At 36.3% G+C, this 22,678-nt stretch overlaps 1 protein-coding gene across 4 annotated transcripts in view; it reads right to left on the bottom strand.

The window, feature by feature from the left end:
• The window catches only part of TMEM260 (transmembrane protein 260), a 104,733-nt gene extending 92,500 nt beyond the window's left edge, over positions 1-12,233 (bottom strand). For all 4 annotated transcript variants that reach the window (XM_043988502.1, XM_043988501.1, XM_043988503.1 and 1 more), the window contains exons 1-3: positions 12,077-12,233; positions 7,169-7,200; positions 6,320-6,471 (exon numbers count right to left, since the gene is read on the bottom strand). In XM_043988502.1, coding sequence (XP_043844437.1) covers positions 6,320-6,471; positions 7,169-7,200; positions 12,077-12,194 — 302 coding nt within the window. In that variant the 5' untranslated portion in view covers positions 12,195-12,233. The remainder of the gene's footprint in view (positions 1-6,319; positions 6,472-7,168; positions 7,201-12,076) is intronic.
• Positions 12,234-22,678: the final 10,445 nt, after the last annotated feature.

The raw sequence follows: 22,678 nt of genomic DNA, 5'->3' as shown, positions 1-22,678 counted from the left end.
TACAAATGTTTTTTTTTATACTCTCCAATTCATGGCCCATGTTTTGGAAATGTATGTACGTACGTATGTATGTATGTGTATATACGTATGTATAGGCATGTACACACATATATATACACCAGGACTAAAAAATGCTGTCACATTTTTCAGTCTAGATTAGAGCATATTTCAGTCTAGAGTGAATTTTGCATTCAACAACAACCACTAAAATTGGATAAAAGTATACACCAACATATTATTCCCAGAGGCACAGAGTAAGGCATATCATCACAGCTAAAGCCTTGTAACTTTCAAGCTAAAATTTAAGGATGTGTTCCAAATTTTCAAAATGTATATTTTTTAAAATTAATATACCAATATAATTTCAACAAAAATTAAAAATGATAAATTAAAATAAAAAGAATGAAAGATGTGAAATGTTTTTCATTAGCAATATTAAGCAACTTCATTTTGATTATTATACTTTAAATTATACATATTCTAATGTTAATCTTTATTGTTCAAGTTATAAACAGCATGTTTATTTCAATTCATTAAAATGGTTTCATTATGTCATTAAAGAGCAGAAAAGTTACATGAATTTCAACTTATTATATTTATAATTTTAACAAAATATGTGCATTTAATATTACAACCATAATAAGTGATGAGTAGTTCCAGTAGCAAAATCTCGGCAGGAAACAGATTTAGCAATTTAAGTATTTTATAAGTTTTTGTAATTGAGGAAACTTTTCATAATCTGACATTTGTTAAAAACCACTTATTAGAAATTATGCAGCACAGTAGCTGTGGAAATATGAGCTCACTTCACAATTATAAAGTCAGCCTATGTAGTCCTTTCCTATTGTATATAGTGGCATAAACCCCATAGCGGCCTATCAGCTAACTGGCAGGCAGGGGGCTGCTCTATTCAAAGTGAGAGATACAAGCTGCAGGGCAAAAACCTGGCAGCTCCCATCTGACCCCACAATCCCCTACTGGTGACAGCTCCAAGCTCCATAGCAAATTAGGCCTTCTCATATTACAATTGAAGAAGACAGATTCCATTAGCAGTATCTGAAATTGAGTGGAGAGCTGCACTGTTATCAGACTTGACTCATAAGCACTGCTATTAATCAGAGCTATGATAGCATTTATATATTTCAAGCTATCTGCTGCTGCTGTGATATTCTGCTACAAAGGGTTGATGGGACTTAGGAAAGTGAACAATAGAGCTTTCTGGGAAAAGCAGAGTAAATCAAGAAAGTCTATGACTTCCGAACATTCTGAAGGGATTGCGGTTTACATAAATTTTCTCCCAATTGGAGATTGAGCTCTTCCTCATCTTACACATGGGATTTAGTTGTCACTCAATGGTAACAGCTGTGAAAAGGTGAAGCGGCCCACCGCTCAGAATACTGCCTTCGCTTTTAAAGCAATTAACCCATGAACAGGAGGATACCTGGTGATATCAAAGGGATTAGGCTAGGCAGTGCATTATTAACATTTCCTTGAACTAATTCTAACTCTGACTAGCTGTCAGAATAGACTCCACAGTCTTAAAAAAAAAAAAAGAGTTTTTGCCCTGCTTTTTTCCTTCAACAATGAAGCACTGCTACTTGAGCCTAATATGTCTGCTTTATAAAAAAATGCAAATGAACCAAGCTTTTAACGTACTTAAACAGTTTGATTCAATGCAATGTTATTACAAGTATGAGAAAATATATATGATCAATTAGCTAGGGATCACAGCAGATATTCTTCTAAAAGGAAATTAATGCTACAGTACTTTCCATTCTTCAACTATTAAAACTTGTAACTATTTGTTACTTATGCATAGCTACTTCTGAAATAAGGAAAACCTCCATGTTATTCTCTATGGCAATAATCTAAAATAATACTTGAAATGGAAAACCCTAGTATTCCTTAATAAGGAGATTCTACATTCTTTAAGGTATGGAATTTACATTTTCTATTCATTACTGAATAGAATCATGGTCAAAGCTGTAATGATAATAGTTTCAATCAATTTGCAAAAGTTTCATCAAATTATCATTCGACAGCAATGAATTTTTAAAAAATGTTTACAATAATTTCTCTGCTATCCATAAATAATGACAATGACACAGAACAATTTGCCAGATATAAGCAATCTTAAGCTGGGTATATTATCAGTTCCAGTACACTTCCAGTACACAGGTATGACACATCTTGCACTAAACTTAATGCTCTAATTAGCATGCAGCAAGTACATACCATTTACTATTTATTATCTTTTCAGTTTCACCATTTTAAACCATTCACTCTCATATAATGTCTTGTGACCATACCTACAGATTAACTAGAACCTGACAGGTAATGGTGGGTATGATTAAATCTCCGATGTTCTTTAAAAATTGCACAGATTTTTCTATCTTCAGTTTTAGAGTAGGTGCCCAATAAATGTGTTGAATGAATCTGCTTTAATATAACTGATTTTAAATAATTAAACTCAGTTTTAATTTTTTAAAAAGATGCTATCTCTAACCATCCCGATGACCAGTGACAATGCATTTCTCATTCCTCTATCTCGTAATTATTAACACACAAAAACAAACAAAATGTCCTAATAAAAATCTAAGACTCCAGGAGCAAAAGCAATTTAAGCCCAATCTAAAGAATGATGCTTTTGAAATACACATTGATAGTCACATGTCTCACTCTTATACCAGAGTACTATAGTAATATGCATATGAAACTTAAAGATGAATGATGGGTTAACTGACAGCGATTGCAAGTGTACGCAACTATTTTCACTAAAAAATAAAGGTAATTATTGTTGTATGTGGATATCATAAATTTTTCATCATTCATGATTACCCAAACTTTTAACTTAATTTTTCTGATCCATAACTTCTTGGAAAATAATTTTTAAATTAAAATAATCAATAATAGTCTTTCATTAAATCTACATTAGCTTGCATTATTACAAGAACTTTTTCCTTTGTGAATTACAAAGCTTATACTTCAAGAATCATTCTACCAAATTTCAGTCACTGAACACAATGACTACTTTAACCCTGAAACTACAATAAAATCACAAAGATTTTATTAGATATTACCACATGTCATCCAGTACTATACTGAAATAGGCATTACCTTGAATAAGTATGTGATTTCATACTAATGAAGTCTATTATCCTCTTTCTGAGGATTACTACCTGTGTGACCTTGAGCAAATTACCTAACCTCACTGGGCCTCAGTTTCCTTTTTTTTTTTTCCCTGTAAAATGAGAGTCCTGGACTAAACAGACAACCTCTGAGATACCCTCTAATTCTAGACTTATGATCTTATGAATGCCTATAATTTCTCAGATATATTCCTAAAAGAGTAACATATTGACAGTTATAAGAAATGTACATAATTAAAAATTACAATGTTGTTACTTCTTGAGACTATTTTCTAAAACAGTAACATTCAGTGCTATTTCCTGATGCACATGCAACATAAGAGCACAGCTAATATTAAGTTGTTGCCAATCGTTTCTAAGAATTTACTAAAATACATTGTTAATGACATTGCATGAGTTTTTAAAGAGATGCAAAAAAAGCAAAAAATTACATAGTAATCAAAGACAGAGTAAATTGTTCTTTCAAAGTCTTGTTTACTGAAAATTGTTGGTCTTTACATCAATACAGTTAAATAGAAATTTGCTTTTAAAATACAATCTTTGTTTAAAAAGGAACTAAAGGTCTTTATATCCACCCCAAGAGTTAAATATAGTGAACAACATGTGAACAATTACCTGGGAAAAACATAAACCTGTTAAAAGAATTAATTTACTGCACACCAGTTAGCACTAATCCTACATGTACAGTAATGTTCTCATAAATATTTTTTTTTTAAATTAAGGGACACAAAAGTAAATTTGACATCAAAATATTATGATGATTTGACATGTAAATGAATAAAGTAGTGAAATATATCTCAAACAAATGCTTAACAGAAATGTAAATCTGTAAAAGGAATACATTTACTATACACTCAGGTTGAAAAAAAGCCTCCACTGTAATGGCGGTACAAAAACTATGCCCTGCTGTTGAGTTTATGTTCACAGAAGAAAGGTTTTAAAGGTTAAGTTCAGGTCACACGACAAATGAAATTGTAACAACCCAACTGACATTGTATAATGTCTTCTTCCACTCAATCAATAGGGTACTGTTAGTCCTATTACCATAGAGATGGCTTGCTCCCTTCTGAAGGATGTCTATTGTTTGACAAAACAGATTTGTCAACTGAACTGTGTTGTTCCCAAAGGATGTGTACTTTGTCAATTATTTGTATTCAAAATAATGAAACATTTTCATATTAGAATATGTAGGACTATAGTATGAGTAAATGTTTTAAAAGAATGTAGGAAATATTGATAAAGCTCTTCAAACAGTTTTGATTTAAAATGAAAGACAATAACAAGCATAAATATGTACATAATAAAGTCAAATTGAAGATTATGATCTTTAAAAATGCATCATGGATAATATGCCAAAATATGTAAAGACCTTTACTGTCAAGTACAATAATGCAGATCATTTTCTAAAAAAAAAAATTGTTTCAAAAGAAAACTATATTCTAAGTCTATCTTGGACATTTTAAAACTCTGCCTTTTATATATGGTGTTCCATTGTCATGGATTGACTTGAGTATCAAATGATATTAGTAATTCATAAATTAGTGGATAAAATGCAATATTGGCATGGACAATATTTACATCAATATTTGTATGGCTTTCTAAGACATAAATTAACTGTCAAAAGAAAAATAAACAAGTTTTAGGTATATGTTTCTTCGAAAATGATATTTTACATATAAATATATGCATTTCCAAATTTTAACCTAGGAAAGATTATGTCAGTTTTTTTTTTTAAATCCTGAAAACTCGGCTTCTCTCTCAATGAAAAGACTGACAGATTCTTAATTATAGCAGTCCCAGTAGGAATAGCTATAATAAAGATTATTCTGACCAACTTAGGGAAAAGTGGAAAAGGATTCTTAACACTAATCAATCCAAACAATTATTTTTTAATCCGACCTTTAAGATTAAGAAATAACTTTTAATATATGTAAGGATAAAATGCAAGGGTATTATATAAAACATAGATAACAATTTACTATGTGATAGATGACAAAATATGAATACAAAGGGGTAATATTAAAAATAATAAATGATGCAAGTTCATAGAATCAAAGAATTTGAGTTTGCAGGAACCTCTGTTGTCTTCTAATCCAAGCTATACGTGAAAGGAATTCCTACAATCATATACCTGACAAGTGGTCACCTAGATTCTTTTTGTAAAGTTATAAGAATGTTAGAATACTAAGGCTAGTCTTTTTAAAAATGAGACATCAAAAGCTTGCTAAAAACTTTACCATAGGACTAAATGACAACTTTAACAAAAATGACACTGTAAAAAAAAAATCAGTTTCAAACAGGTATAAGTTTTATATTTTGAGAATACTTCTCTATTCAAAGATAAAAAAATCATTTCAAATAGCTATTTAACATGAAATGTGGCAGTGTTTTTAGAATGAAGAAATTGTTTATTTTTTTCTTTTTCAGGAAGAATTCAAAATTTGTTTGTATTTTTCACTATAATCCTCTGAAGTTCAGATCAGAGTAAGATTATTAGTAGAGTCCATCAATATCAAAGATAATTGAATAAATAATAACAACAAACCTACAACCAATGGCTTTATTTCTAAAAATAAGGGCAAAATAAATATGCTTCTGATTTACTTTTAAACAGTAAAAGTACCTAAAAAATACACTGAGCATAATTTTTCTATTCCTTGAAAAAAATTAATGGAACATTATAATATCTAAAATACATGGTAACTGGAAATCATTTCTGGTAATAGAAAAGCAGCTGCCTACCAACAACAATGTAAGTAATGTAATTATGTTTACCATTTACCAAAAGGTGAAATTCATATTGTCAACAGGACCATCTGCATTTTCAGAAATGACAAACATCATTAGTTCTGCCTAAAAAGAGATATGTGATAATGAGACAGAATATCACTATCACTTCTTTGTAGGCAACAAACCCAAATGGGCAGCTGTTTGAAGGGAGTTATCTGACATTAATATGAAATTATCAAAATGAAATCACTTGTTAGAAAAACCATTTGGGAAAAAATATTATGAGCTTATCTATATACATATATATGTGTATGTATGTATGTGTGTATATATATGTATGCATATATATATATATATATATATGAATAACAGATCTCATGGGAAAAATTGCTACCTTTAATAACTCAAAATTAATTCTTTTGACTTATCAATTACTTTACCTGAAAACTGTGAAAAAAAGTAACGATGCTGCAGCTGCTCCAAATAAGGCACAGAGAAGATTTACTCGGTAGGCAATGGAACCAAAAGGAAATAGACCAATTGCCAGTTTGGCCAACAGAGTGAACAAAGGGTAACCAGGAGGATGAGCAACCTATGGATAAAATAGCAAGTCACAAAGTTTTCACTGAGTCAAAACAATTTACACTGATATTAACTTAAAAAACAATTCCTTTCTCAACTAAATTATCAATACTAGAACCCCATAAGCATATCTTTGAATAGTTTCCCTGTAACAATCTTCTCATGCCAACATAAACAAGTATTTTCTTTAATTGGTTATTTAGAAAAGATGATATATTTCATTGTAAATTCTTAAACGGTTTATTTATTAGGTTCATAGTAAATCAGGGTCACTCAAAAGGCTATTTTAAAAAGGAGATTCCCAAATATTTTATTGCTTAGAAAGTTGAAAGACCACACTCATATTGGATTACCACCATGCTGACAGTCCTAAGGTCTTGCCTAAAGGGATCATGCACCATAATAAAGTTTATTAAATAATAAAACTTATTAAAACTGTTAACCCGATTTATTTTATTCTCCACAGCTTATACAAAATTTGGGTTGATAATAAGACAGCTACTATATATACAGTAAAGCCTTTGCTTTATAATTTAGTATAATTGGATTGCAAATTTAAAGTAAATTGTCACATACTGTACTTATAAGTTAGTAAAAAATGTGGTTTGAAAATAAATTAATCTACTTTGCTCCATGCTTAATTAAACTTTCTTAATTCCTAACACTGTTAATGAGAGCATTGATTAAACAATAAAACTAATACTTACTCCAAGCTCATATGCGGCTGTGATCAGCTCCCCTGTGAAAAAATAATGTAAAACCAATAATTACTATTAGAAAATGACACTCCTCCAAAGTTTTCAAAATCCAAATGCTTGCATTGGGGTTTTGCATTAATTTGACTGGATAAAACTGTAAATCTGTAGAGATTTAACGGCATGAAATTTTCTAAGAATATTTTCTCCCTCTGATCTTGTTGCACAAAATATCTTTGGTACTTTTTAATTGGTCAAGGTACAGGTGAGTTTTATTAAATATGCTTTATTTGTACTTTTTTAACCTGTAAACATAAAAACACTTTGATTTAAGGAACTGCTGAAAAGTATCAAAACTGTTACCGAACACTGCATTAGTTTTCAAGAACTTAGTACAGAACTGCCTATATTGCTTCTTTAAATGTATATAACTGTGTCAAGTAAAATATGCCTGCAATCATAAAGTCCACAGTATAGATGATATGCTTTAATAATTTTATTATTTGTAAAACATATTCAGTGCTTGCTGTAAGTTTCAGTTTTGATATTTGGCTAATGTCTTCATTAAACCAAGTTAACACAATTCACAGTCAAGTGGAATATTAGGCAATTGAGTAATTCAAACATTTGGGGATTGGATAACTTTTAACTTTCAGACTACATTGACATTTCAAGGATCTGTTTTTGTAAATATATTGTAAATACCCCCTACATCTAAAAATCATAAGCTCTCTATAATAGATGATCTTTCAGAGTAGCTGTAGACAACACATTGAAGCCAGTCTGGTGGTAAACCCCTCAGATCCTGGGTTAGTCCATGCCAGACATTGTCAAGAATCCAAAGTCATTTCCTTGCCATGATGAGATAAAGGAATAAGGCTTCATTATAGAAGGTAAATTATTTATATTGGCTATCACTGGCATAGTCCTACTTTCAAAATAAGTAACCATTCCTTAAAAATCGAGACAATGCAACTCTAAGAATCTATTCGTTTTAAACAGCATTTCTGATCATTTCTTTTAAAATAAAATGACTGGGAAATTTACATCAATGTCAATATTCTGTGCTTTAAGAGGACTAAGGATGCTTATCATATTTAGTTATTTCAAGACCTGAAAAAGCATGTAAAGTTGTCATTCTTGCTGCTAAGTAACTACTAGAAAATGATGGTAAAACTCTAACTGTTTGATGTTTGTCTATCATAAGCTAGTAACTCTGAAGCAGCATGGCATAATAACAACTTTGCAATTAGGAAAATCTGAGTTCAAGTCTCATCACTAAGACATATTGGCTGAGTGACCCTGGGAAGGTCACTTAACCATTCAATGCCCCAAGCAACTCTTTAAAACTATATAATTTGCAGAGCAGGCAGTCATCCACACTAGGAGGGAGAGATTACTCACCAGGAGTTGTCTATGCCAATGATATCATACTGTCCAAAATCCAAAAATCAATTCATAATTATTTAATTCTCATAGCCTCTGAAGCATTCTACAGCTTAAGACAAAATCAGCCTACATGGGTCAGTTGCTTGTCTTTGAATTTTTCTCATCAAGATCCTTAAAAGCAAACTTAAACAACAGATACTATTTATGTACCACAAATACTTTCTTAATGTTAATAACTTCTTTAAGGAAAAGGAAAAGGAAAACTAAAATTTTCTTAATACACTAAGTTGACACAATTCAAAGTGAAGTGTAATGTTAGGCAATTGGCACAACTGTGGATGTTACATGTCATGATGAGTTCAAGGTTAAGTATTGTTACTATTTGATTCAACATTAAGTTAAAACATCATATGTTTAAGGTGCCATGCCAGGAGGTAATGATTTTTTTAAAGACTGTTAATCTTCTGTTTGTTTCTATAATTGTTAAATTGAGTAATTCTACAGGTCATAATAGGTATGCATATGCGCCTAAATCACATGGATTATAGGGGATATAATCTTACCGATTATCATTTTAAAATTACCATACATGCCATAAATACTCACTATTAAAGTCAATACGTAAAATGAATGTGTAAGACAGCATAGTAGCTCCCAAGTAACTTAAAATGCAATTTTAAAAATTTTATTTCTCCTTTCTCCATCTCCCCTACTAAAAGGTTAACAAGTCTTTTACTTCACTTGAGTTTCAAATTAGTGAGAAATATGGGATGCATGAAATTTCCATTAACAACTACTAAGGCCATTTAAACTAAAACTTAGGGTGGAGAAAACAGATAAATTGCTTCAGATACAAAGCATTGAAATACACACTTGACAAGAAGCTAAATAGAGATGCTTTAGTATCTATATTAAGTGCTGGACTTGAAGGAGAGAAAATAGTAATAAAATATATAAGCATCATAATGTGCTCTTCTTGAGAGAATCTCTACTTTCTCCCAACCTATGGAGCCAGGCCCAAATGAACAGGAAGTTGGAGTAAAATCTCTGCAGATGCTTTTAATGAAAAATTTTAGTAGGTTCACTTGGCCTCAACTAACAAAGTCATAACAATTCATTAGTCCCCAAAAACTTTAGACTGTAGTGAAAGTCTCCTTTCCCGGCCCTCTCCCTCCCCCCCAATAATTTGGTCAAAGGACTTCAAATCCTTGTGCCATTCCAGTCCTGGAACTTTTTAAAAAGTTAGCTTTGTATAACAACTAGAGGATGAGAAACATGATAATGTGATGTCTTCAGATCGCACATGCAAGACAATTAGTAGGACACACCAAGGAGGAAAATTAATATTTTGTATTGGTTTTATGCTATGAACTTTATTTGAAAGAACATTTACTTGCAGACACATTTTTAAATGTACAATATTCCATCTACACATGTAAAAGTCAAAAGGAAAAGTTATCAAAAGACTATATTGACATATACTAGAAATAAGTTTTTTCATCATTACCAATTATAAAAATAAACAAAAGTAAGAACTTCAAATGAGAAAAGTTTTAGTGACACTCATCTTAAAGGCAAAGTATTTATATAGGCAAAATGTTATCTTAAAATACTAGCAAGATCTACATACAACACAATCATTGATTTGACAATGCCTTTAAATTACAGTATCATAAGGATGGAAAACTTAGTAAGATCTTCTAAAGACTTATGCTACATTTGGGAAGAATTACATATGCCTAATCTAAAAGAGATGGCACTTTTTGGGGGGGAGGGGTTAGCAGAGAGGGATACTCAGATAAGAAAACTAGAAGTTCTTTCTGCAAGGACTGTAAGGATGTAAAGTAGGCCAAGAAAATTTATTTTTAAATAAGAAACTATATTTTGCAATTCTCTTCACTCTTCTTTGAATGTCACATTATTCCAGCTTCTCACTGTAAACCAGTTTGAAGTACTCATGGACAAGTAACAATGTTAAGTACCTCAAAATAAAACAATACTAATACTGTTTACTCAACTTGCCCAAATCCATGGCATTCCCCTAGCATAAGTTAGATGAATGAAGATGCTGCATATAGACAAATTTAATCAAGTGGACAGATTTGTTCTGAACTTTGGCATTAGAACTTTATTAGAGCTATTACACCAAATCATCAAATCTTCACTTAACATGACTGCAAAAGCACTGTGCCTTCATTGTCTCAAAAGAAAGAGCTAAAGATACATTCAAGATTTTTAAATCGTGCACTGCAACTTAGGGATAGGAGAAAAATTAATTTTCTGTTCAGGGTTTCAAAGAACACTGACCCTTGGAGTTAAAGGCCCTAGTTTCCAGTTTTACTTGCAATGCTTACTGCTTGTGTAACCTGGGGCAAGTCTCTATTCCTCCCAAGGCCTCAATTCCCTCTTTTGTAAAATGAGCGCAAGGGGCAGCTAGGTGTCGCAGTGGATAAAGCACAGGCCCTGGATTCAGGAGGACTGGGTTCAAATCCAGACTCAAGACACTTGACACTTACTAGCTCTGTGACCTTGGGCAAATCACTTAACCCTCATTGCCCCACCCAAAAATAAAATAAAATGAGCACAAAGGGCTGGCATGATGGCCCCTGAGGGCCTGTTCTGCCTTTGAGCTGGACTCTACAATTTATTTAACCGTGTGACCTTGGCCAAGTCACTTCCCTCTTTCAGGGTCTCATTTTTTTCATATATAAAATAAGGCAATTGACCTGTATGATCAATGAGATCGCTGATTAAGATTCTGAAGAAGCAAGGTCTTTGTAGCAAAGGGGAAATGTTTGGTTTTAAAGATCCCCAAGTCTTCTTTAATTCCAAGATTTAGTTAAATTAAGAACACTAAACATTTTGGAAACTCGAAGCTGAAAAAGCAAGTGTCTGGACGGAGGGTTCAAGGTGCGTATAAGGGGCTCGTCAAATGGCTGCCCTTGTCTAGGTACACTGAGTAACTCAACCCCTGCCTCTACATACAGTCAACAAGCATTCATTAAGTGCTTACTGTGTGCCTAGTATATTCCCCTACGAAAAGAGTTATCGGAGATGGAGGATCATCAGGACAAAAGGCCTTACAGTCTTGGGGTGTAGGGGGGAACCTCCTAGGCTCAGAGGTTACGGCTCCACCCACTGTCCAGAAAGAGGAGGGTCATATGGGGACGGGGCCCCAAGCAAAATGTAGGAGGTAGCTAACCAATCTCCAGAGCTGGGCTCCACCCGCTCTCCAGAAAGAGGCTGATTGCGACGGGGCGGGGCCCAGAGCAACACGGAGGAGAGAGCTAACCAATCCTCTGTTGCGGTTCTATCCGCTCTCCAGAAGGAGGCTGGTCGCGAGTGGGCGGGGCGCACGAGGAGGAGCGGGGAACGCCCCCCCCTCCCCACTACACACAGGCCAGAGTTAGGACTCCACGTGCGCAGCGGGGAAGAGGCTGACCACGAGGGTGTGGTCCCAGGACCTACCTCATAAGAAGAGGGAGAGAAGGAAGCAATGGGCAGGGAAGGATGGCCCAATTTTTACTTTACCCGAGTCTCCTCCCGGCAACGAGGGAGGCAGCGTGAGGACGAACACGACAGACACAACGGCGAACACGGCGACAGCGGCGCCGCGGCCAACCCGCCCGCCGTCGCCATGGAGACCCATGGGCAGCCCAGGCAAGGTAGACGGCTGGAGCAGCGGGCAGGGGCGGGGGACGTGAAGCGAGGGGAGGCGACTGGGTCCCCAAGCGCCTCGACCCCCGTGCACCCGGCGGAGCGGCAGCTGCCGAGGCTGCTTCCCGGTGAAGGCCGCTCCTTAAGAGGACCACATCTTCTCCCCCTCACTACGGGGGGAGCGAGAGGACAATCACCACTACGGCGTGGGCACACGCTGCCTTCGCTTTCTCTGGAAAGGGCGGACAGCGGGAGAGTCTGGAGAGAGAGAAGGCCGAATTAACTCGTGGAAGGAAATACTTTGGCCGGAACGAGAGCCGGGCCACCTCCACGCAACCTCTCTCTATCCTCTCCCCCCTCTCCTGTGCCCTGATTTGGTAAGTTCTGGAGAGGAAAAGGCGGCTGCGGAACCTGCTGACAGGAGGAGGGTCGCATCGCCCTCTGTGGTGCGGGGTGGTATTACATCCACGAGACCCACCCAACCCGAAAGTTGTCATGGAGCAGGCACCAAGACAAACTGCCTTTAGGAAGGAAGTGTTTGTCATTTGGGTTCAGAATTCAAAGCTGAAAAGAGACCAACTAGTCTGCCAAGCTGCTCGTTTTACAGATGAAGGAACTGAGGCTTAGAGATGGGAAGTGAAGGTCAAATTATCAATATGTGATCCAGTTCGGTGTAAGAAACACTTGTAAAGAGCCACCTGTGTGTAAACACACACACACACACACACACACACACACACCCCTCTTACTTGTACCATGAATGGGGAATATAAGGGTTAAAGCAAACAGTCTGTCCTCAAGGAGTTTATATTCTACCAATAATAGTGATAATAAACAGCTAACATTTATATAAACCTTACTATATGCCAAGCTCTGTGCTAAGTGTTTTATAATTATTATCTGATCTTCACAATAACCCTGGGAGGTAGGTTCTGTTGTTATCCCCATTTTACAAAAGAGGTAACTTAGGTAGACTAAGATTAAGTGTTTTACACAGGGTCATAGAGCTAGTAAGTGTGAATTTGAACTCGGGTGTTCCTTTCAACCTAAGAGTAAATTGTCGAATTTCCTTTATTATCCCAAGGAAAACTCAGGGTGCCATATATTTCATATGTGTCAGATTTCAAAGAAGATGTAAGGAAAAAAAATTTTATCAATTTTGAATTTATTTGTGCACCATGAAGAATTTATAAAGGAAAGGAACAAACACTTTTAGTTTTGCAAACAGCTGTGCTAGAAATTTCTCTTAATGATTAGGGGGATTGGTCTTTGCCCCCAAGCTTAAAGTATAAAAGTAACATAAAATATAGAACCAGTTTGATAAACTGTAATGTTTCTTTTAATTAATAAAGTATTTTATTTTTTTCCATTACATGTAAAGAAAGTTCTCAACTTTTGTTTATACAAGCTTTACATTTTCAGGTTTTTTTCCCTCCCTCCCCCTCCCCTAGACAGCAGGTAATCTGATATAGGTTATATATATATATATATATATATATATATATACACACACACATAATAACATTAATCCTATTTCTGCATTAGTCATGTTATAAGAGAAAAAAATCAGAGCAATGATGAAAAACCTCAAATAGAAAAAAACAACAGCATCAAAAACAAAAGAAAGAGTATGGTTCATTCAGCATCTATACTCCACAGTTCTTTTTTTTTTTTTGTCTTGGATTTGGAGATCCTCTTCTATCATGAGTTCCCTGGAACTCTTCTGTACCATTACATTGGTGAGAAGAATATAGTCCATCACAGTAGATCAACACTCAATGTTGATGATACTGTGTACAATGTTCTTCTGGTTCTGCTCATCTCACTCATCATCAGCGCATGCAAAACCCTCCAGGTTTCTCTGAACTCCTCCTGCTCATCATTTCTTACAGCACAATAGTATTTCATTGTATTCATATACTACAACTTGTCCAGCCATTCTCCAATTGATGGGCACCCCCTCAACTTCCAATTCCTTGCCACCACGTAAAAAGCAGCTATAAATATTTTTGTACATGTGGGTCCGTTTCCCCTTTCCATGATTTCTTTGGGAAAAACACCCAAAAGTGGTATTGCTGGGTCAAAGGGTATGTACAGCTTTATCGCCCTTTGGGCATGATTCCAAATTGCTCTCCAGAATGGTTGGATCTGTTCACATCTCCACCAACATGGATTAGTGTTGCAATTTTCCCACAGCTTCTCCAACGTTTATTATTTTCCTTTGTTGTCATTTTAGCCAATCTGATAGGTGTCAGGTGGTACCTCAGTTGTTTTTATTTGCATCTCTCTAATCATTAGAGATTTAGAGCATTTTTTCATACGGGAATAGATAGCTTTGGTTTCTTCATCAGAAAACTGCCTGTTCATATCCTTTGACCATTTCTCAATTGGGGAATGACTTGGGTTCTTATAAATTTGATTTAGTTCCCTATATATTTTAGAGATGAGGCCTTTATCAGAAGTACTGGCCTCAAAAATTGTTTCCAGCTTTCTGCCTCCCTTCTAATTTTGGATGCATTGCTTCTGTTTGTACAAAAATTTTTAATTTAATGTAATCAAAATCATCCATTTTGCATTTTATATTATACTCTATCTCTTGTTTGGTCATAAACTGTTTTCCTTTCCAAAGATCTGATAGGTATTCTATTCCTTTCTCCCCTAATTTACCTATGGTATCACCTCTTATGTCTAAATTGTGTATCCATTTTGACCTTATTTTAGTATAAGGTGTAAGATGTTGGTCTGTGCCTAATTTCTGCCATACTATCTTCCAGATAAACTGTAATGTTAAAGAGTTTTCAAATCATCTGTTCATAACTGGAATTAGAACTCAACTTTTTTAACCAAAAAAAATGTTACATTTTATCAGAATTTTCATTCATTAAACATTGAGTCTATGTGGCATAGTGGATAGAGCTGGTCTCAGTCATGCAGTTATGATTTAAGTCCTACCTCCAAGATCTACAAGCTGTGCAAACTAGGATATCAATTAACCTCTTAGTGCCCCATGCACCTCTCTTAAGAATATAAATTGTATTGAACTGTGAATGACTCTTCTCAACAATACAATGATCCAAGACAATCCCAAAGGACTATTGATGAAACACTATCTGATGTGGGATGGAATTTGGGGTCAAATTGATTGTGAGTCACCCCAAAAGAATTACAAGACTCGGTGACTCAGTTTCCCAAGTTTTATTGCAATACTGTGAGTGACCACAGGGAGAGAAGCAGAATAGCGGAAAGGTATCTCTTGAATAGTAAAAGAAATGACAGTTATATTTATAGTACAGATAAATTGATTATCAGTCTCATAATAATCTCCACCTTAGGAGGTACAGGAGAGGGCTTTGCTAATTTGGAGCTCCTGGGGTCCTAAGCCAACCCCCAAGGCAGGCACCTTTTTCCATGGAGGTGTGTTTTGGGGGTTTACACGTCTTAAGGTTAATCTGGGGACATGTTTGGCCTTTTCTGCGCATGTCTCTTTCTGGTTCCCATGCTTAGTTTCAAAACATCTTCATTTTTATTTCAAGACTAAATTTCTATAGCCTGTCATTTTTTCATTGTTGTAGTCTAAGGTCTTCATGGCCTCTGTTCCTCTGTTCTTGTTATGGGGTACTGATTATGTGGGTAAGAGAACTTAGCATCCTGACTTGTATCTTATCCATTAACTGGGGTCTGAATCCCTTTTAGAGCTAATATCTGAATTAGAGCTTAGACTGTAGGTTTTTCTATTAACCCCTTTTTGCCTCCTACATTACTATCCACTTCCAAAGAAAGAACTGATATTGATAGAACAGAGACTGAGGCATATTATTTTTCACTTTCTTTCATTTTTTTTCTTTTACTCATTTTCTTATACAAAATGACTAATATGGTAATGTTTTACATAATCGTACATGTATAACATATCTGATATCTTACTGCCTCAGGGAGGTGAGAGGGGAAGGAGGGATTAAAAAGTGGAACTCAAAACTATAAATAAACATGTTTATTACTTTAAAAATAAAAATAAAGACTATAAGTTGTAAGCAGCTGCCAATCTGCAAAGTAAGAGAGTTTTTCCCCAGAGCTCCTTACACTTAGGAAATCATAGGTCTAGTAAAACAAAAACAAACAAAAAACATAAGTAATATTTATTAAGTTCTAGAGGCTATATGCCAAGTGCTGAGGAAGATACAAAGTTTGCATATGATATAGTTACTACCTAAGGGAGATTGTAATCTAAAACCATAAGTATTTTAACTTTAAGCAACTTGAGGTACTTTACTAGTGTCATAGTTGTTAAGCAGAGTTCAGGTCAAATGGGTTGGCTGAGGTCATCCCATTTCAATATTTCTGGACCCCACCCTCATGTGGACTAGTGCCCCACATTCCCAATTTCACTGTTCAAACTGACTTTCTCTCTAATTCTGCTATTCTCTATTGGGGAGGGGTTTCCTTAAACCTATTGAGGGAGAATTAAAGGTAACCCTTCAAGGAAAGGGATATTCTTTTCCTTTCCCAACCTGACTTGCTTTAGATTCAGGTTCATTTGTGCCAAGGTTACTTTTGGTGCAGATTTAATTAGTCTTCCTTTACTTCAGGAAGCTATAAAATGTTAATAAAATCTCCTTTCAGTTTAGCTTGAATCCCCTATATTTTGCCAGGGTATCTTCCAGCTTTGTGTCTCTCTGCCTTTGGGTACCTCACCATTTAACAGCATTTATCTCGAAGGACACATACAAACCTGTAATATATTAAGCAGACCCATTAGTTTAGAGAAACAAATTTCTTTGAAATAGATAGTAAAATAGAAAGCAAACAAACTCTTAAAGGAAACAAAGATGAGTTGTAAGGGAAAGCAGAGTTCTGTCATCCTTTTGCCTCTGCAACAGGGATGGAGACAGCTATTCTGCATCAGTCCCCCGTGACTTCCTTATAACTTGGCTATAATCTGTCTTAAAATTTCAAGTTCTCTCCCTCTGAACTTATGGTTTTGGCAACAAGTGCAGAAACAATGGAATTAGAGGATAGTTTCTCTCTTTATAACATGTTAACCTCTCTTACACTTTCTGATGTCATCACCTCCCACAAAGATTCTCTTCCTCTTCAAGCTCTTAAGAATAGAAGGGGGGGCAGCTAGGTGGTGCAGTGGATAGAGCACCATCCCTGGAGTCAGGAGTACCTGAGTTCAAATCCGGCCTCAGATACTTAACACTTACTAGCTGTGTGACCCTGGGCAAGTCACTTAACCCCAATTTCCTCACAAAAAAAAAAGAGATAGAGAGAGAATAGAAGGGGCTAAGTCCTTTCTGGGCTCAGTAGATAAACTAGACTGTAAACTCTAGTAGACTGCTATATTCCTCCTTAGGTTCAGAAACTTTTCAGTCTTTTGCAAAATCAGCCAAATCACTTCACATTTGGAATTACACATCAAAATAAACATTAGCACTTAAGAATCTAAGGAGTGATTAAGCAGCATCCCAGGTAATCATTCACAGCAAATATACATCAACAGTACATGCACTAGACACAGAACATTGAAAAACATTGCTGGACAGGTTGCTTGGGACATATTAGATTCTTGTGAAGCACATAGGCATAATAGAAAAACAAGCCTACTCAGAGGTGTATAAAACAGCAAAATATACAAAAAGAGTAACATATATTCAGATAAACAGCAAAGCTATGGATATCTAATACTCAAAATATCTGTAGGTCATACTATCAGAAGCAAATAAATATGGTGAACCAAATGATAAAATAGGAGTACTGGAAACATGGAGTAATTAACACATCAACCAATGAACATGTGAAATTGCCTGGAAAAGCAGAAATTATATAGGTAAACATAAGCATTATCATCTGGCTACATGTATATCTACTTTTCCAGATTCCTTTATAACATCACAAGTTAGTCTTAACACTAGTCAAATAGACCCAGTCTTCCTCTGACTTGCTCCCTTTTTGCCCCTATACTTGAGTTAGTTGATATGTTTAATCATAGTTGCCATCAGATTTGTCATCTCAAATTCCTAAATCTAACTTAAAGTCAGTCTGTTGTAGGTCTGTTCATCTACTCACCTTTTCAGTGAGTAGGTCAACAAGCATTTATTAAGCACTTACAAGGTGCCAGGCAATCTGCTAAGTGCTAGAGAACAAAGAAAAGCCAAAAAAACAGTCCCTGTTCTCAAGGAATGTGCAGTCTAATGAAGGAGACAACATGAAAACAACTATGTACAAAACAAGCTATGTACAAGATCAATTGGAGATCATCAAGAGGGGGCAGACACTTGCATTAAGGGGGATAAGGAAAAGCTCACAGATGGTGAGATTTTGTTTATTTATTTATTTTGGTGGGGGCAATGAGAGTTAAGTGACTTGCCCAGGGTCACACAGCTAGTAAGTGTCATCTGAGGCTGAATTTGAACACAGGTCCTCCTGAATCCAGGGCTGGTGCTTTATCCATTGAGCTATCTAGCTGCCCCAGATGGTGAGATTTTAGCTGAGACTTGAGGAAGGCAGAGAAGAGAAGGGAGGTATTTCAGGCATAGGAAATAGCCAGTAGAAATGCCTGGAGCCTGGAAAAGGAACATTTTGTGAGGAACAAAAAGGTCAGGGTTACTGCATCACAGAATATAGTGGGGAGTGTAAGGTGTAAGAAGACTGTAAAGAGGCGGGGGGGGGGCGCAGGTTTTGAAGGCCTTTGTCAAAAAGGATTTTTTTTTTTAATCCTGGAGGTGTTAGGGAGCAACTATAGTTTATTAAATAGTAATAGGTAAAGGTGATATGGTCATAGCTATGCCTTAGGAAAATTAATTTGACAGCTGAGTGGTAGGAGAGAGACTTGAGGCAAGAAGGCTAACTAGCAGGCTGATGCAATAATCCAGACATAAAGAAATGAGAGCCTAGACAAGAAATGTTATGAAGGGAAAACTGACATAACTTGGCAATCGTTTGTATATGGGAGGTGAGAGGGGGGACAAGCCAAACATGTTACCTTGGTTGTCCTTTCCTCAAAGGTGCACTGAGGTAAGTATCAGTCAGTCTAGTGCCCAACAACAAGTCAACCAATTTGCATATAAGTGGTTATGGCAAATTTCTTTCGGAATCCCACCAGTCTCTGGGGCTATTCTATAAAATGGTAAGTGGTTCAGTTTCTCAACTAAATATGGAGTTATTTTTATATATCTAATTCGTATCACCAAAATTTCTCAGCAAAACTCTTCTCATTACAAGTCTCAGAAATGAACTCAGGCATTATATACCATTGTTTGTTTCTGTCAGTCTTGTGAGATAAAATTGTAGGTAGAGAGTAAGCTTTTTCTTTTTTTCTTTTTTTTTTTTGCACAGAGCAATGAGGATTAAGTGAGTTGCCCACGGTCACACAGCTAGTAAGTGTCAAGTGTCTGAGGCTGATTTTTATGAGAATCAGGGCTCTGCCCAGAGGAGAAAACATGTGACTTGGTGTCCGTATGATACGTCTATAGAACTACCTGTAGTTATGTCAATCAAAGCTACCAGCCAATTAAGCTTGGAGCTGTGTGTGTGGATGGCCCTGCTTCCTGTTTCACAGAGGGCTTCTGGGAGAAGCCGCTGAAAATCTGTCTCTTTTTGCCCGGGACATTGGTGTGGTGGCAGAAATTCACATGGGCTGCTAGAGCTATCCTGCATAGATCTAAGCTAGGGTTTTCCATTCTATAAGAGATCTGCTCTTACCCTCTCTCTCCTCACTAACTTCTTTTTTTTTTAATTTTTAAGTGAGGCAATTGGGGTTAAGTGACTTGACCAAGGGCACACAGCTAGTAAGTGTCAAGTGTCTGAGGCTGGATTTGAACTCAGGTCCTCCTGAATCCAGGGCCGGTGCTCTATTCACCGTGCCACCTAGCTGCCCCTCTTCACTAACTTCTAATACACTTTAATAAATACTTAAAGCCTAAACTCTTGCTGACTGTATCAGTAAATCTTAGCTAGTTTCCCCCAAAGAATACTGGGAGGGGGGCAGGCAAGGACCCACATTAGATTTTAAATATCACAATTTGAACTCAGGTCCTCCTGAATCCAGCTGGTGCTTATCCACTGTGCCACCTAGCTGCCCCATTAGGGTAAGCTTTTTCTAAGAGACTGCTGAAGTAAGCATCCATTGTTCTCCTCTTACTCATCAGAAAATCAAGATAACTCATCTTAAAGAGGCATTAAGTGGTTGTTTTGAATTGTTTTTACAGGTCCCTTCACCAGGTTTTTGGAGCTATTACAACTTGATGAATAGAGTGATCACTGTAAACTTCATATTAGTTTCATAATATTTTTATAATGATAAGACTCCATTATGGAGTTTCTTAGACTAAGTGGTCATAATGCCCATAGATGCATATAGGCAAAACAGACAATTTGTACTTTACTACTGTTAACTCTATTCATTAGGATAAAGCTTGTAGCTTTTTGATTGGATAAACTTTTACCCTACTGCAGGGTCCTGGAGTCATTCTCTTTCAGCTGCCTTAGATAGGTAAGATTAGATCCTTCCACCAGTTAGTGGTCCAATAAAGAAACTCTCCCTACCCAAGTTTCACCCTAGACTGGTATTGGTAAGGGATTCTGTAAGAACTTTTCTACTACATCTGGGTCTGACTAGAAATGCCCTCTCCTACATCTGATCCCAATTGCCTGGTCTTAAGCAGGGTCATTTTTTAGGGCATATAATTTTGCCACCTGGACCCCAACTTCAAGTATGTTCTGTCACAAATGCATTTTCCCTCACTCAGGCTGAATGAGGGAACAAACTTCTGTCTGTTTATGTTGCCGTGGTGGGTGTATGCTTTGCCTCCCTACATGCTGTCACACAACAATAAAACTCATGATTTTTATCATTTTCCTGAGTACCAATTTTCTAGAAATCCTGAATCCAGGTATTTGTTTTAACCATAATCCATGATTCATGTAGCATCCTGTTATTCTGCTAACTTGTATGTCCTATGACACATTGAATTTCTTAGCAAAACTCTGTGTCTTTGTTGAAGGTCTTTACAAAAACTTGAGCATCGTGCTATATTTGTTTTTAACAGTGGTCTTCTAGGCTGAACATTAGCTAGATGGTGAGCTTCTCCCAACTTTCCTATCAGTTGGGAAATATATTGGTATGATTGTCTGCAATCTCTCAGGCATCAAGGACTCCAAAGCACAAATCGAAGCTAGATGTAGTCTTACCTAAACCTCATGTAGAATATAAAACCCTTAATTCCAGAGGAGTTATCACTGCTTACTAGGAATACCATGTGATTCCATTGAAATTTGTGTTCCAATCTCAGTCTCCCTAACATGTTCAGTATAGTGTGGTTGAAATACTCAGGCTAGGGGCAGCTAGATGGTGCAGTGGATAGAGCACCAGCCCTGGATTCAGGAGGACCTGAGTTCAAATCCAGCCTCAGACACTTAACACTTACTAGCTCTGTGACCCTCAGCAAGTCACTTAACCCCAGTTGCCTCACACACAAAAGAAAAAAAAGAAAAGAAATACTTAGACTATAGACCCACTTGAAGTAGTAGGGTATAATTCTAATCTTTTAGTTCTGGGCAAAACTAACACCTCCTAAAGAGTATGCTTTCAAGATAACTCCTTGGTCCACAAGGAGTCATAGCAAGAAGTACACATACACAAGCATACACACACACACACACACCTTTCTGGTTTCTAGAAGGGCATGCCTCTGAATACCTTGTAAAATGTTAACATACCACAACAATATTTTAAGTTCCTACTGTCTCCTTTAAAAGACAAAAATCCCTAATTCGGACAAATTGCAGAAGCATCATGGTATGGTGATGAGTCCTGGACTTGTAATTGGAGGACCGGTCTTTTAAATTCCAGCTCTGCCCCATATGACTTGTGTGACCCTGGACAAGTCACTTCCCCTCTCTGGGCCTTAGTCCCTTCATCTTCTGAATGGCTTCTAAGGTTACTTCCAGCTTAGAATCTATGATCCTGATGCTGCTCATATGCTCCAAATATATTGTACAAATTAATAGTACTTTGTATCAAGTGACACTCTTGGTGACATTTGTGACCATCTTAGGCCAGTAAATCTGTTTCTTTTGAGCTCAAGTCCTCTCTTAATCTGTATGCCCAAAGACATGTAAAGGTTTTGCTATTATAAAGCAATATGTGGTAGATGGCACCCACTGTTTCCTGGGTAACATGGGGGATCCGTTACAGTCCAATACAATCCTGTGTTGTTCAGGTGCCAGTTTCTGCCATTTCTCAACAGTAAAGTCTCTTTGAAGGATGACATCACTGCTTCACTTCTTGGCTTGTATCACTTCTTGCAACCCCTCATCAGCCATCTGCTCTCGCCCCCAGTCATATACAGACAACTGAGGCAAGAAAGTTGGGCCAACAAGTGAAGTCACATATGCCGCTGGCGTACTGTCTGGTGGAAGTCCCAGACTTTCAACTGTACTACATTTGCTTGACATCCAACCCCATACATATTGCCT

Source organism: Dromiciops gliroides, chromosome 2, assembly GCF_019393635.1.
Source record: "Dromiciops gliroides isolate mDroGli1 chromosome 2, mDroGli1.pri, whole genome shotgun sequence".
NCBI classification, from domain to species: domain Eukaryota; kingdom Metazoa; phylum Chordata; class Mammalia; order Microbiotheria; family Microbiotheriidae; genus Dromiciops; species Dromiciops gliroides.
This window is presented reverse-complemented; position numbering and strand designations above follow the sequence as displayed.